Source organism: Erithacus rubecula (assembly GCF_903797595.1).
Source record: "Erithacus rubecula genome assembly, contig: scaffold_1157_arrow_ctg1, whole genome shotgun sequence".
Classification (NCBI taxonomy): Eukaryota; Metazoa; Chordata; class Aves; order Passeriformes; family Muscicapidae; genus Erithacus; species Erithacus rubecula.
The window spans coordinates 7,537-23,419 of NW_027636249.1; the positions used below are offsets into that span (position 1 = coordinate 7,537).

The following is a 15,883-nucleotide window of genomic DNA, read 5'->3' on the forward strand; positions in this document are numbered from 1 at the left end:
AGGGGTAGCACCGAAACGGCTCCGAGTGTTTGGTGGCTTTTGGGGACTTCAGTGGCTCCTTGTCCCCTCCCCGGTGGCTTCCAGGGTCCCCCTCTGTCCCCTCCTCGCCCCCCGCGTCCCCCCGGGGTCCCGCTCTATGCCACATCCCGGACCGGGGGGCGATGGAGGGGGGGTCGCCTCGTGGTGGCAGAGGGGATTTTGGGGGGCTCCGAGGGGATTTGGGGGCTACGGGGGGATAGGGAGGGGATTCGAGGGGACCCTGGGGAAATTTGGGGGGGTCTCTGGGAGGGCTTGGCAATCTCAGAGGGGATTTTGGGGTCTTAGAGGGGATTTTTGGGGGATCCCAGGGGAATTTGGGGGGTCTCAAGAGAGATTTGGGGATATCGAGAGGAATTTTAGGGGGTCCCGGGGGAATTTGGGCGGGGGTTCAGCGGAATTTGGGGGCGTTTCAGGGGAATTTTGAGGGATCTAAAGGGATTTTGGGGGGTCCCAGGGGAACTTGGGGGTCTCAGGGGACCCCCGGACTGTCACTGCCACACGATGGGGGCGTGGTCCTTGCACTGTAGCCCCGCCCAACAGCGCGCGGCGGCCCCGCCCTTTCCTATTGGCGGGAAAGGAGGCGTAGTCCAAGTGTTTGATTGACAGTGCCGCCATCCAATCGAGAGGGAGGGAATTGGCCACGCCCCTTCCGCGGAGCCTGAGCGCGCGCGGCGGTTCCGGGATCCCCAGAACCGAACCCGGGACCCCCAGAACCAAACCCGGGACCCCCAGAACGGAACCGGAGATTCCAGAACTGAACCCGGGATCCCGGAACCGAACAGGGACCCCAGAACCGAACCGGGACCCCCGAACGGACCCCGGGACTTCCCGGAACCGACCCCAGATTCCTCCGAACCCCGCCATGGATCCGGACCCGGACCCGAACCCCGAACGCGCCACTGACGCGGCACCGGCACCGGCACCGGCACCGGCACCGGCACCGGCACCGGCAGCGGGGGGGAAGCGGCGGCGATTCACGATTCGACAGGAGGGACCCGACGAACCCCCGGTACCGGGAACGGACCGGGGACCGAACCAGTGACCGGGGAAGGACCGGGGACATCACGGGGGAGCGGGGAGGGGACCGGGGTCCCCAGGGGGGACCGGGGACCGAACGGGGGACCGGGAACGGACCGGGGACTGAAACAGGGACCAGGGAGGGACCGGGACCGAACGAGTGACCGGGGAGGGACCGGGGACATCACAGGGGGGAACAGGACCGGGGAAGGGACCGGGGACCGAACGAATGACCGGGGACATCACGGGGGAGCGGGAACGGGGGAAGGAGGGGACAGGGGACACCGGGAACCCCAGGGGGGACCGGGAAGGGGACCGGAGACCGAACGAGTGACCGGGGAGGGACCGGCACCGAACGGGGCAACGGAGAGTGACCGGGGACCTCCCGGGGGAGCGGGGAGGGACCGGGACATCACGGGGGACCGGGACAGGGAGTGGGGACACCGGGAGTGACCGGGGACCCCAGGGGTGGCCGGGAAGGGACCGGGGACAGAACGCGGGACCGGGAACGGGGCCATGGGGACACCGGGAGTGACCGGGGAGGGGACAGAACCGGGAGCGGTGACCGGGAACGGGGGACCGGGAACCGGGTGGGCGGGGTGACCCCGGTGTCCCCGCGGGTGACCGGTTCCGATCCCGGTGTCCCCGCCAGTCACCGGTTCGGTCCCGGTGTCCCCGCCAGTGACCGGTCAGGTCCCGGTGTCCCCGCCAGTGACCGGTTCCGATCCCGGTGTCCCCGCCAGTCACCGGTTCTGGTCCCGGTGTCCCCGCCAGTCACCGGTTCTGGTCCCGGTGTCGCCGTCAGGTCCCGTCGCTGTTCAGAGCCTCCGCCGCGCCCCCGGTGCCGGTGCCGGAGCCGGTTCCGATCCCGCCCGGTGCCGGTTCTTACGCTGAGTTCGTGGTGCGGGGCTCGGGGGAACAGAACCGGAACCGGAACCGGGATCGTGATCAGAACGAGGATCAGAACCGGGATCAGAACCAGGATCGGGATCAGAACCGGGTTCAGAACCGGGACCGGGACCAGGACCGGGATCAGAACCGGGACCAGAACCGGGAGGTGCCGGCCCTGCCCGTGCTCAAACCGGGCACCAAGAGCAGCAGCATCATCGTCAGCCCGCGGCAGGTGGGCGGGGCCATGTCGCGACACGGGGCGGGGGGAGGTTCCACCCCCGATATCGCGGGATTTGGGGCTCCTATCGTGACATGGGGGGTTCTGCCCCCCGATATCACGGGGTTTGGGGGTCATGTCGCGACATGGGTGGGTCCTTTCCCCCGATATCGCGGGTTTGGGGTTCATATTGTGACATGGGGCGTTCTGCCCCCCGATATCGCAGGGTCTGAAGCTCATATCATGACATGGGGGGTTCCACCCCTGATATCGCAGGTTTGGGGTTCATATCGTGACATGGGGGTGTGTCCTTCCCCCTGATATCGCGGGATATGGGGCTCCTATCGTGACATGGGGGATGGGTCCTGCCCCCGATGTTGCGGGATTTGGGGATCATATCACGATATGGGGGTGGTTCCTGCCCCTGATATCGCGGGTTTGGGGTTCATATCGCGATATGGGGGTGGTTCCTGTCCCTGATATGGCAGTTTTGGGGTTCATATCGTGACATGAGGGTGGTTCCTGCCCCCCGATATCGTGGGATTTGGGGTTCATGTCACGACATGGGGGGGTCCTGTCCCCGATATCGCAGGGTTTGGGGCTCATATCGTGACATGGGGGGTTCCTATCCCCGATATCACAAGGTTTGGGGCTCATGTCACGACATGGGGGGGTCCTGTCCCTGATATCGTGGGTTTGGGGTTCATATCGTGACATGGGGGGTTCCTGTCCCCGATATCACAGGGTTTGGGGTTCATATCGTGACATGGGGGTTCCTGTCCCCAATGTCACGAGATTTGGGGTTCATATCGTGACATGGGGGGTTCCTGTCCCCAATGTCACGAGGTTTGGGGTTCATATCGTGGCATGGGGGGTTCCTGTCCCCAATGTCACGAGGTTTGGGGCTCATGTCGCGACACCCGCTGTCCCCAGCGCGGCAATCCGGTGCTGAAGTTCATCCGCAACGTCCCCTGGGAGTTTGGGGACATCGTCCCCGACTACGTCCTGGGCCAGAGCAGCTGCGCCCTGTTCCTCAGGTGAGCACAGGTGTGTCCAGGTGTGCTCTCAGTGTCCCCAGGTGTGCCCAGGTGTCCCTGAGTGTCCCCAGATGTGGCTGAGGGTCCTGCCAGGTGTGCCTTTAGTGTCCCCAGGTGTGCCCAGGTGTGGCTGTGTCCCTGTCCCCAGTCTCAGGTGTCCCCAGGTGTCCCAGGTGTGGCTGTGTCCCTGTCCCCAGGTGTGCCAGGTGTGGCTGTGTCCCTGTCCCCAGTCTCAGGTGTCCCCAGGTGTCCCAGGTGTGGCTGTGTCCCTGTCCCCAGGTGTGCCCAGGTGTGGCTGTGTCCCTGTCCCCAGGTGTCCCCAGGTGTCCCCAGGTGTGGCTGTGTCCCTGTCCCCAGGTGTGCCAGGTGTGGCTGTGTCCCTGTCCCCAGTCTCAGGTGTGCCCAGGTGTCCCAGGTGTGGCTGTGTCCCTGTCCCCAGGTGTCCCCAGGTGTCCCAGGTGTGGCTGTGTCCCTGTCCCCAGGTGTGCCCAGGTGTCCCAGGTGTGGCTGTGTCCCTGTCCCCAGTCTCAGGTGTCCCAGGTGTGGCTGTGTCCCTGTCCCCAGGTGTCCCCAGGTGTCCCAGGTGTGTCTGTGTCCCTGTCCCCAGGTGTCCCCAGGTGTCCCAGGTGTGGCTGTGTCCCTGTCCCCAGTCTCAGGTGTGCCCAGGTGTCCCAGGTGTGGCTGTGTCCCTGTCCCCAGGTGTGCCCAGGTGTCCCAGGTGTGGCTGTGTCCCTGTCCCCAGTCTCAGGTGTGCCCAGGTGTCCCAGGTGTGGCTGTGTCCCTGTCCCCAGTCTCAGGTGTCCCCAGGTGTCCCAGGTGTGGCTGTGTCCCTGTCCCCAGGTGTGCCCAGGTGTCCCAGGTGTGGCTGTGTCCCTGTCCCCAGTCTCAGGTATCACCACCTGAACCCCGAGTACATCCACGAGCGGCTGCGGGCGCTGGGGCGGAGCTTCGGCCTGCAGGTGCTGCTGGTGCAGGTGGACGTGGTGAGGGCACTTTGTCACCCTGTCATTGTCACTGTCACCTGGTCACTGTCACCCTGTGTCCCCATCCCTGTCACCTCCCTGTGCTCACCAGGTGCTGCTGCTGCAGGTGGATGTGGTGAGGGCACATTGTCACCTTGTCACTGTCACCTTGTCATTGTCACTGTCACCTGGTCACTGTCACCTTGGCATTGTCACCTGGTCACTGTCATTGTCACCTTGGCATTGTCACCTGGTCACTGTCACTGTCACCTGGTCACTGTCACCTTGGCATTGTCACTCATATTTGTGTCCCTTCCCTGTCCTTGTCACTCCGTGTCCCTCCATCCCTGTCCCCGTCCAGGTGGACAAGGTGAGGTGGCACTGTCACCATTGTCACCATTGTCACTGTCACTCCCTGTCCTCGGTCTTGTCCCTGTCCCCTCACCTGTCCTGTCCCCTGTACCACCTGTCCCAATCCCCCACCTGTCCCTGTCCCACCTGTCCCCTCACCTGTCCCAATCCTCTCACCTGGCCCTGTCCCCTCACCTGGCCCTGTCCCCTCACCTGTCCCTGTCCCTTCACCTTTCCCACCTGTCCCTTGACCTGTCCCCTCACCTGTCCCACCTGTCCCCATCCTCTCACCTGTCCCTGTCCCAATCCTCTCACCTGTCCCTGTCCTCTGACCTGTCCCTGTCCCACTTGTCCCACCTGTCCCCTCACCTGTCCCCTGACCTGTCCCTGTCCCACCTGTCCCAATCCTCTCACCTGTCCCTGTCCCCTCACCTGTCCCTGTCCCCTCACCTGTCCCCTCACTGTCCCTGTCCCCTCACCTGTCCCCTGTCCCCTCACTGTCCCTGTCCCCTCACCTGTCCCTGTCCCCTCGCCTGTCCCCTGTCCCACCTGTCCCTGTCCCCACAGCGTGACCCCCACCAGGCTCTCAAGCACCTGGCCAAGGTGTGTCTCCTCACCGACTGCACGCTGCTGCTGGCCTGGAGGTACGGCTGTCCCGTGTCCCCAAATGTCCCCAAATGCCACCCCCAATGTCCCCAAATGTCCCCAAATGTCCCCCCAGCCCCGAGGAGGCCGGCAGGTACCTGGAGACCTTCAAATCCTACGAGCAGAAACCGCCAGACCTGCTCAAGGAGCGCGTGGAGCAGGACTTCCTGTCCCGGGTCAGTGTCCCCAACTGTCCCCAAATGTCCCCAAACTGTCCCCAAGTGTCCCCAACCATCCCCTGACCCCCCCACAGGTGACAGACTGCCTTACCAGCGTCAAATCCGTCAACAAAACCGACGCCCTGAGCCTGCTCAGCACCTTTGGGGTGAGTGGCACCGGGGACAGCGGTGTCCCCAACCCCTGTGTCACCTGTGTCACCTCCCTGTCCCCTCCCCGCAGTCACTGGCAGCCGTGGCCGGGGCCACCCGCGAGGATTTGTCACTTTGTCCCGGCGTGGGACCCCAGAAGGTGAGGGACAGCAAGGTGGGGCGGGGCTGGGGACATTTGGGGACACCTGGGGACATTTGGGGACACCCCGGTGTCACCTCTTGTCCCTTTGTCCCCACCCAGGCCAAGCGACTCTTTGATGTTCTGCACGAGCCTTTCCTCAAGAGCCCCTGATGAGCCCAAAATTTCCCCAAAATCCTGCCCAAAATCACCTAAAATTCCCCCAAAATCCTTGCCCAAACCCCACAAATCCACAAAATCCCCTAAAAATCCCCCAAATCCTCCAAAAGCCCCAGAATCCACCCAAAAATCCCCCAAAATGCCCAAAAATCCCCTAAAATCCCCCCAAAATCCCTAAAATCCCCAAAATTCCCCCAAAAATCACCTCAAAATCCCCAAAATCAGCCCAAATCTACCAAAATCCCCTAAAATCCCTCCCAAAATCCCCCAAAATCAGCCCAAATCTACCAAAATCGCCCCAAAATCCTCCAACCCTCATCAAAATCCCTCCCAAAATCTTCCCAAATCTTCCCCAAATCCACAAAATCCCCCCAAAAAAATCCACAAATCCCCCCAAAAAATCCACAAAATTCCCCCAAAACTCCCCAAAATCCCCGAGAATCCTCCCAAAAACCCCCAAAGTCTCCGCAAATCCCCCAAAATCCTCCCAAATCCACCAAAATCCTCCACAAAATTCCCCAAAAACCCCCCAAAATCCCCGAGAATCCTCCCAAAAACCCCCAAAGTCTCCGCAAATCCCCCCAAAATCCTCCCAAATCCACCAAAATCCTCCACAAAATTCCCCAAAAACCTCCCAAAATCCCGATTTTTTGATAATAAACGCCCTTTAGTGGTGACACAGGTGACACTTTTGGGGTCACTGCTGCTCCTCCCGTTTGTTTTTCTTCTTCTTCTTCTTCCTCTTGGTCCCCTCGGGCTCCTCCGGGGCCACCTGGGGGGGTCCCGGCCCCTCCTCCGATGTCCCCGAGGGTGGCACTGTCCCCTCTGATGTCCCCTCGGGTGGCACTGTCCCCTCGGGTGGCACTGTCCCCTCCTCTGTCCCCTCGGGTGGCACTGTCCCCTCCGATGTCCCCGAGGGTGGCACTGTCCCCTCCGCTGTCACCTTCGCCTTCCTCCTCCTCCCCCCCGCGGGGGGCGGGGTCCCAAAACTGCGGGCGATGGTCAGGGACCCCCGCAGGGGGGGGGCGCAGCCCAGGGACCCCTCTGGGGACACGGGGGACAGCAGCAGGGGACAGTCCCCTCCCCCCGGGCCCCCCCGCAGCACGTAGAGTTTGCTGTCGCTGTCGCTGTCGTTGTCGCCGTTGTCGCCGTTGTCACCGCCCGTCCAGAGCCGCTCGAGGCCGTGCAGGGGCACCGGGAGACCCTCGAGGCTGGGGGGGGGACAGTGGCGGTGTCACCTGGTGGTGGCACGGGGACATCCGCGGACATTGGCATTGTCACCCCCGCATCGTCATTGTCACCTCCTGAGTGACATTGGGACCCTCCCTATTGTCATTGTCACCTCCCGGTGACACTGGGACCTCCCCCACATCATCATTGTCACCTCCCGGTGGCATTGGGACCCTCCCCCACATCATCATTGTCACCTCCCGATGACATTGGGACCCTCCCTATTGTCTTTATCACCTCCTGGTGACACTGGGACCCCCCCACATTGTCACTGTGACCCCTCCCCCCCATTGTCATTGTCACCCCCTGGTCACACTGGGACCCCACACATTGTCATTGTCACCCCCCAGTGACATTGGGACCCTCCCTATTGTCTTTATCACCTCCTGGTGACACTGGGACCCCCCACATTGTCACTGTGACCCCTCCCCACACACACACACATTGTCATTGTCACCCTTTCAGTGACACTGGGACACCGCCATTGTCACCTCAGCCCACTTTTGTCCCCCGATGTCCCCATTGTCACCTTTGGGGACAGAAGTCTGTGGGCGCTTGGATCAGCCCTGTGCCCCCCCCCCCCCCCGCCACCCGATGTCCCTGTGTCCCCCCCGTGTCCCCCCCGTGTCCCCATTGTCACCTCTGGGGACAGAAGTCGGCGGGCGCTCGGATCAGCCCCGTGTCCCCTCAGTGTCCCCCCTCCATGTCCCCGTGTCACCGTGTCCCCCGCATGTCCCCGTGTCCCCACCATGTCGCCGTGTCCCCCCGATGTCCCCATTGTCACCTCTGGGGACAGAAGTCGGCGGGCGCTCGGATCAGCCACAGTTCGGTGTCGGGTCCCTCCCGGGCCAGCGCCACCCCCGGTGTCACCGCCTCGAACCCGGGGGGACACTGGAACCGCGGCGCTGGGGACAGCAGGGGACAGTGTCACCTTAGTGCCACCTCCGTGTCACCCCAGTGTCACCTCGGTGTCACTCACTATCCCCCAATGTCCCCCCTCAATGTTCCCATCAATGTCCCCATCAGTGTCTCTTGAATGTCCCCGCAGTGTCCCCTCCATGTCCCGTTAATGTCACCTCGGTGTCCCCCCCAATGTCCCCGCAGTGTCCCCTCCATGTCCCGTTAATGTCACCTCGGTGTCCCCCGCAATGTCCCCTCAATGTCCCTTCCATGTCCCGTTAATGTCACCTCGGTGTCCCCCCCAATGTCCCCGCAGTGTCCCCTCCATGTCCCATTAATGTCACCTCGGTGTCCCCCCCAATGTCCCCGCAGTGTCCCCTCCATGGCCCGTTAATGTCCCCTCAGTGTCCCCCCAGTGTCCCCGTGTCCCCCCGCGCATCCCCGTCCGCGCCAATCTCCCCCATAACCCCGCGTCTCCCATCGCCCCCAGACCCCCCCAAATGTCCCCTTAAATGTCTCCCCATGTCCCCAAATGTCCCTCAGACCCCCCAATGTCCCCCAGACCCTCTCAATGTCCCCACTGTCCCCTAGACCCCCTCAATGTCCCCAAATGTCCCCTCAATGTCCCCACTGTCCCCTAGACCCCCTCAATGACCCCCCATGTCCCCTCAATGTCCCCACTGTCCCCTAGACCCCCTCAATGTCCCCAAATGTCCCCTCAATGTCCCCACTGTCCCCTAGACCCCCTCAATGTCCCCAAATGTCCCCCAGACCCCCCCAAATGTCCCCTAGACCCCCCCATGTCCCCAATGTCCCCCCGCGCATCCCCATCCGCCCCGTGTCCCCAGTCTCCGCCATATCCCCGCCTCCCCAGACCCCCCAATGTCCCCTCAATGTCCCCAAAGTCCCCCCAATGTCCCCAGAGTCCCCCCAATGTCCCCAGCGTCCCCCCCTCACCGTCCATGCCGCCGCCGCGTGCCCGTCTGGCCCCGCCCCCCCGTCCCGCCGCGCACTTGGTACGGTCCTGGGCGGGGATAAAGGGGCGTGGTTTCCTCATAAACCCCGCCCATAATATCCTTATTTGCACATGGGCGTGGCCTCACCGCGGGCGGCCCCGGCGGCATTTAAAGGTACAGCGACCCCCGGAACGACCCCGGCCCGGGGGGAACGGGGGGGGCAGAACCGGGGCCGTGGGGGGGGGGGGGAGGGGGGCGGGGGGTACCGGAGGGGGGAGGGGCTGAGGGGGGGGGGGGAGATCCGAACTCCCGGCGTGCACCGGGACGGGACGGGCGGGGGCGTGGCGGGGAGGAGCGGAGCTACAGGTACGGGGAGGGGGCGGAAATTTGGGTGTGGGGACCCCCCCGGTGGGAACGGAGACCCCCCAAAAAGAGCTGAGCCCTTCCCGTGGGACCCCCCCCTCCCACGAGAGACCCGAACCCTTCCCGTGGGACCCCCCGCCCGCACCGTGGGATCCCCCTCCTGTTTTTTGGATTTTTTTCCCCGTGGGACCCGCCCCCCCCCCCCGGGACTGGTTTCCCGTGGGATCCGTTCCCCCCCTCCCGTGGGACCCCCGCGGTTTTTAGGATTCCCTTCCCGTGGGATCCGTTCCCCTTCCCTCCGTGGGATTCCCCCCCGTTTTTAGGATTCCCCCGTTTTTGGGACCCCCTCCCGTGGGACCCCCGCGGTTTTTAGGATTCTCTTCCCGTGGGATCCGTTCGTTCCCGTGGGATCCGTTCGTTCCCGCGGGTCCCGCCCCCCCCCCCCCCGGTTTTGGGCTCTGCCCCCACCCCCGGCTTTTAGGATCCCCCCGGTTTTTAGGATCTCCCCCCGTGGGACCCCCCCCGGTTTTAGGATCTCCCCGTTCCTGGTTTTTGGGATCTCGTCCCGTGGGATCCGTCCGTTCCCGCGGGTCCCACCCCCCCGATTTTTCGGATCCACTCCCGTGGGATCCCCCCAGTTTTTGGGATCCTCCGTTTTTAGGATCGCCGCGGTTTTTAGGATTCCCCCGGTTTTTAGGATCCCCCCCGTGAGATCCGTTTTCCCCCCGGTTTTTGGGACCCCCCCCCGTGGGACCCGTTGGTTCCCGGGGGTCCCGCCTCCCCCTGTTTTTGGGATCCCCTCCCGTGGGATCCCAAATTTTTGGGATCTCGTCCCGTGGGATCCGTTCGTTCCCCGCGGGTCCCGCCCCCCCGGTTTTTAGGATCTCCCCGGTTTTTAGGATCTCCCCGGTTTTTAGGATCCCCCCCGTGAGATCCGTTTTCCCCCCGGTTTTGGGACCCCCCCCCCCCGTGGGATCCCCGGTTTTGGGACCCCCTCCCGTGGGATCCGTCCGTTCCCGCGGGTCCCGCCTCCCCTGGTTTTTAGGATCCCCTCCCGTGGGATTCCAAATTTTTGGGATCTCGTCCCGTGGGATCCGTTCGTTCCCCGCGGGTCCCGCCCTCCCCTGGTTTTTAGGATCCCCCCCCGTGAGATCCGTTCTCCCCCCGGTTTTTGGGATCCCCTCCCGTGGGATCCGTCCGTTCCCCGCGGGTCCCGCCCCCCCCCCGATTTTGGGACCCCCTCCCGTGGGATCGGTCCGTTCCCGCGGGTCCCGCCCCCCGTTTCGGGCTCTGCCCCCACCCCCGGTTCCCCGGGGCGCAGGGTGCGGCCCCCCCGCGCCTCCCCCGCGTGACCCAGCGCTCTGGAATTGGGCGGAGAGGCCGCGGGGACGCGCCGGCGACACCGGCACCCACCGGGACCCTTCGGTACCACCGGGACCCCTTCGGTACCGCCGGGACCCCTTCGGTACCGCCGGAACCCACCGGGACCCCTTCGGTACCGCCGGGACCCAACGGGACCTCTTAGGTACCCACCGGGACCCTTCGGTACCCAACGGGACCCCTTCGGTACTGCCGGGACTCACCGGGACCCCTTCGGTACCCAACGGGACCCCTTCGGTACCGCCGGGACTCACCGGGACCCTTTCGGTACCGCCGGCACCCAACGGGACCTCTTAGGTACCCACCGGGACCCAACGGGACTCACCTGGACCCACCGGGATCCCTTCGGTACCACCGGGACCCCCTTAGGTACCACCGGGACCCTTTTGGTACCACCGAAACCCACCGGAACTTACCGGGAACAATTTGGGTACCGCCGGCACCCACCGGGACTCACCGGGACCCCTTCGGTACCACCGGGACTCACCTGGACCCACCGGGACCCCTCAGGTACTGCCCGGGACCCCCAAACACCCACCGGGACCCCTTCGGTACCCTCAGCACACACCGGGAACATTTGGGGTCCACCGGGACCCCCAAACACCCACCGGGACCCCCCAGGACCCACCGGGACCCCCCATGGGCAGAACCCTTGGGTGGGATTTGGGGTGCTGGGGGTGGTTCCCAGACCCCCGACCCAAATTTGGGGTGCTGGAGATGAATCCTGGACCCCCGACCCAAATTTGGGGTGCTGGGGGTGGTTTCCGGACTCCCGACCCAAATTTGGGGTGCTGGGGGTGGTTCCCGGACCCCCGACCCAAATTTGGGGTGCTGGAGATGAATCCTGGACCCCCGACCCAAATTTGGGGTGCTGGGGGTGGTTCCCGGACCCCCGACCCAAATTTGGGGTGCTGGGGGTGGTTCTCGGACCCCCGACCCAAATTTGGGGTGCTGGTGATGAATCCCGAATCCCCCGACCCAAATTTGGGGTGCTGGAGATGAATCCCGGACCCCCGACCCAAATTTGGGGTGCTGGGGGTGGTTCCCGGACCCCCGACCCAAATTTGGGGTGCTGGGGGTGGTTCCCGGACCCCCTACCCAAATTTGGAGTGCCGGGGGTGGTTCCCAGTCCCCCGACCCAAATTTAGGATGCTGACCCCTCCCACCCCCTAAATTCCCCCCTCCCAAATTCCCCTTCCCCCCAAAAATCCCCCTCATCCCTCCCGTTCCCCCTATAAAGAATCCCAAAAAAGGGGGTCCCGCCCCCCCATTTCTCGGGGGGGGGGCCGTGCCCCGGGGGGTGGGCGGAGGCCGCTCCCCGATGGATTAATTAGCGCTAATTACTGTTGTGCTGCCGCCGCTGACGAGCCCCGAGCGGGTCCCGACTCGCCCCGCCCGCGGCGTTCCCAGGGGACGGCGGCCGGGGGGGTCCCCAAAATCTCCCGGGGGGTCCCCAAAATCTCCCGGGGGGTCCCCAAAATCTCCCGGGGGGGTCCGGGGGTGTCGCAAACCCCCCTGAAAAAAAACCTGGAAGACCCTCCCCATCCTAAACTCCCTCAAAAGAGCCAGAACCGCCCCAAAACAGCCCCAAAAATCACCCAAAATCCCCCCCAAAACAGCCCCAAAATCCCCCCAAAAATCTGAGAGCCCCCCAAAAATTCCAAATAGCCCCCAAAATTCTCTAAAACCCCCCAAAAGTCCTGGAGCCCTCTGTTCCCACCCTGACCCCTCCCCAAAAATCTGGGAGATTCCCAAAAAAATTCCAGATACTCCCCCAAATTCTCTAAAACCCCCAAAAAGTCCTGGAGCCCCCTGTTCCCACCCAGACCCCTCCCCAAAAATCTGGGAGATTCCCAAAAAATTCCAGATACCCCCCCAAAAACGCCCTAAATCCCCCCAAAAGTCCTGGAGTCCCTCTGTCCTCATCCAGACCCCTCCCCAAAAATCTGAGACTCCCAAAAAATTCCAGATACCCCCCCCAAAAATGCCCTAAATCCCCCCAAAAGTCCTGGACCCCCAGACCCCTCCCCAAAATCCTAAAAGAGCCCCCAAAATAATCCCAGATACCCCCCAAAAAAAAGCTCTGGAGCCCCCCCAAAAACCCCTCAAAACCCACACAGGTGCCAGCCCCGCCTTCCCTGTGCCCCCCACCCAAAATCCCCCCGACCCCCCAAAAGCCCCCCGACCCAAATTGTGCCCCCAGGAGGTGACGATGGCGAGCGAGCGGCTGCGCAGCGCCCAGGACCTGCTGGACCTCACCTTCCAGTGTGAGCGCTGTGGAGACCCCCACCCAAATTCCCTGTGACCCCCACCCCAAAATCCCTGTGCCCCAAATCCCACCTTCCAGTGTGAGCGCTGTGGAGACCCCCACCCAAATTCCCTGTGATCCCCCACCCCAAAATCCCTGTGCCCCAAATCCCACCTTCCAGTGTGAGCGCTGTGGAGACCCCCACCCAAATTCCCTGTGACCCCCACCCCAAATTCCCTGTCACACCCAATCCCACCTTCCAGTGTGAGCGCTGTGGAGACCCTCACCCAAATTCCATGTGACCCCCACCCCAAAATCCCTGTGCCCCAAATCCCACCTTCCAGTGTGAGCGCTGTGGAGACCCCCACCCAAATTCCCTGTGACCCCCACCCCAAAATCCCTGTGCCCCAAATCCCACCTTCCAGTGTGAGCGCTGTGGAGACCCCCACCCAAATTCCCTGTGACCCCCCACCCCAAAATCCCTGTGCCCCAAATCCCACCTTCCAGTGTGAGCGCTGTGGAGACCCCCACCCAAATTCCCTGTGACCCCCACCCCAAAATCCCTGTGCCTCAAATCCCACCTTCCAGTGTGAGCGCTGTGGAGACCCCCACCCAAATTCCCTGTGACCCCCCCACCCCAAAATCCCTGTGCCCCCAATCCCACCTTCCAGTGTGAGCGCTGTGGAGACCCCCACCCAAATTCCCTGTGCCCCCACCCCAAATTCTGTGTCCATGCAGCCCCGTGTCCCCTGTCCCCAATGTGTCCCCAATGTATCCCCTGTCCCCAGTCCTGTCCCCAATGTGTCCCCAATGTGTCCCCTGTCCCGAATGTGTCCCCAGTGTGTCCCCAATGTGTCCCTGTCACAGGCCTGGCCATGCAGCCCCGTGTCCCCAGTGTGTCCCCAATGTGTCCCCAATGTGTCCCCAATGTGTCCCTGTCCCTGTCACAGCCCTGGCCATGCAGCCCCGTGTCCCCAATGTGTCCCCAATGTGTCCCTGTCCCTGTCACAGCCCTGGCCATGCAGCCCCGTGTCCCCAATGTGTCCCCATCGTGTCCCCATCGTGTCCCCAATGTGTCCCCTGTCCCCAATGTGTCCCCAATGTGTCCCCTGTCCCTGTCACAGCCCTGGCCATGCAGCACATGGACCTCAAGCAGGTGGAGCTGGACTCGGCCGTGGCCAAAGTGGACGAACTGTCCCGGCAGCTCGAGTCACTCTGGACGGACGGGCCGGGACCCCCCCCCAAAGTGAGACCCCCTCGATGGGGAGGGGGCGCCCCCCACCCCCCAAAGCCCGAGTTTTAACCCTTTTTAACCCCCTGGTGCCCAGGAGCAGAGCAGCCCCGGCAGGAGCCGCTCGGGCCGGCGCAGCTTCGGCGACACACTGGATTTGGGGGGGGGGCTCGGGGACCCCCTGGGCTCGCCCCTGGGTTCGCCGAGACCCCCGCCCCATTTCCTGGGGGCGGGGGATGATCGCGCCCCCTCCCCCCGGCCCAAGGTGCTGGCGGTGCCCAGCTCGGGGGGCTCGGGGGGCAGAGCCCCCTCCCCGCGGCCCCTCCGGCCCTACGAGCTGCTGGGGGGGCTCGGGGGGTCGCCGTGGGCGGGGGAGGGGGCGGGGGGCGCGTTCCTGGCCGAGAGACCCCCGGCGCCCCCCCCGTACGAGGTGCAGGGGCTGTACCCGAGCCTGAGCGGCGCCAGCGGAGCCTTCCGGGCTCAGGGTGAGGGGCGGGGACACGGGGACAGTGGGGACAGTGGGGGGACAGTGGGGGGACACGGGGACAGGGGGACAGTGGGGGGACAGTGGGGGGACACGGGGACAGTGGGGACATTTGGGACACTGGGACAATGGGGACAGTGGGGACATTGGGAACACTGGGGGGACAATGGGGACAGGGGGGACAGTGGGGACACGGGGACAGTGGGGGGACACGGGGACAGTGGGGACAGTGGGGGGACAGTGGGGGGACACAGAGGGGACAGTGGGGGGACAATGGGGGGACAGTGGGGGGACAATGGGGACAATGGGGGGACAATGGGGACAGTGGGGGGACACGGGGACAGTGGGGGGACAATGGGGACAGTGGGGACAGTGGGGGGACACAGGGACAGTGGGGGGGCAATGGGGACAGTGGGGACATTAGGGGGTATTGGGGGGACATTGGGGACATATTGGGGACACGGGGACAGTGGGGACATTTTGGGGACACGGGGACATTGGGGGGACATTGGGGACAATGGGGACATTGGGGGGATATTGGAGACACGGGGACAGAAGGGACAATGGGGACACTGGGGAGATAATGGGGACAGTGGGGACATTGTGGGGACAGTGGGGACACGGGTACAGTGGGGATATTGGTGGGGATTGGGGACAGTGGGGACAGAGGACATTGGGGACACTGGGGGGACATTTGGGACAGTGGGGAGACATTGAGGGACATTGTCCCCTCTGTCCCCTCTGTCCCCTCTGTCCCCAATGTCCCCTCTCTGTCCCTCTGTCCCTCTGTCCCTCTGTCCCCTCTGTCCCTCTGTCCCCCCTGTCCCCTCTGTCCCCCCTGTCCCCAATATCCCTCTGTCCCCTCTATCCCCTCTGTCCCTCTGTCCCTCTGTCCCCTCTGTCCCCCTGTCCCCTCCCCCAGACGATCTCGGCATCAAGCGGCGCCCGCAGAAAAGTTGGAACGAGTCCGACCTGGACGTGACCTACGAGAAAAAAGCGCCGAGCTCGGGGGGCTTCGAGCGTGAGGGGGGCTGGGGGGGCTGGGGGGGTCAGGGGACACCGGGGGGACACCGGGGGGACACCGGGGGCTGGCACCTGGCGGGGATTTGGGGGGTTTTTTAAGGGTTTTTTGGGGGGTTTAGGGATTTTTTGGGGGGATTTGGGGATTTTTGGGGGGTCTCAGGGGTCTGGGGGTGTCGTGGGATCTGGGGGGACACCGGGGGGGTGGCACCTGATGGGGATTTGGGGTTTTTTTTAAGAGTTTTTGGGGGGTTTAGGGATTTTTTGGGGGATTTGGGGATTTGG

General features: G+C 63.9%; 3 protein-coding genes across 3 annotated transcripts; 2 read left to right on the plus strand and 1 right to left on the minus strand.

The window, feature by feature from the left end:
* Window positions 1-826: 826 nt before the first annotated feature.
* LOC306815328 (DNA excision repair protein ERCC-1-like) lies at window positions 827-5,839 on the plus strand. Its single transcript, XM_079331911.1, is given in 11 exon segments — window positions 827-1,048; window positions 1,862-2,000; window positions 2,003-2,111; window positions 2,113-2,179; window positions 3,098-3,201; window positions 4,085-4,184; window positions 5,082-5,158; window positions 5,236-5,335; window positions 5,413-5,484; window positions 5,559-5,627; window positions 5,730-5,839. Coding segments are annotated over 11 exon segments (1,035 nt in total). The 5' UTR covers window positions 827-901; the 3' UTR covers window positions 5,781-5,839.
* Window positions 5,840-5,869: 30 nt separating this feature from the next.
* On the minus strand, window positions 5,870-8,880 carry POLR1G (RNA polymerase I subunit G; the record flags this gene model as incomplete). Its single annotated transcript, XM_079331909.1, has 4 exons — window positions 5,870-5,887; window positions 6,730-6,997; window positions 7,801-7,921; window positions 8,874-8,880. The coding sequence occupies 4 exons, from the start codon at window positions 8,878-8,880 to the stop codon at window positions 5,870-5,872; spliced, it is 414 nt and encodes a 137-aa protein (XP_079188035.1).
* A 321-nt stretch (window positions 8,881-9,201) lies between these two features.
* Window positions 9,202-15,599, plus strand: PPP1R13L (protein phosphatase 1 regulatory subunit 13 like; the record flags this gene model as incomplete). The annotated part of the gene is made up of 6 exons (XM_079331912.1): window positions 9,202-9,238; window positions 10,557-10,730; window positions 12,822-12,882; window positions 13,988-14,109; window positions 14,192-14,579; window positions 15,501-15,599. Coding segments are annotated over exons 3-6 (664 nt in total), but the record flags the coding sequence as incomplete, so codon positions are not given.
* Between the last annotated feature and the right edge of the window lie 284 nt (window positions 15,600-15,883).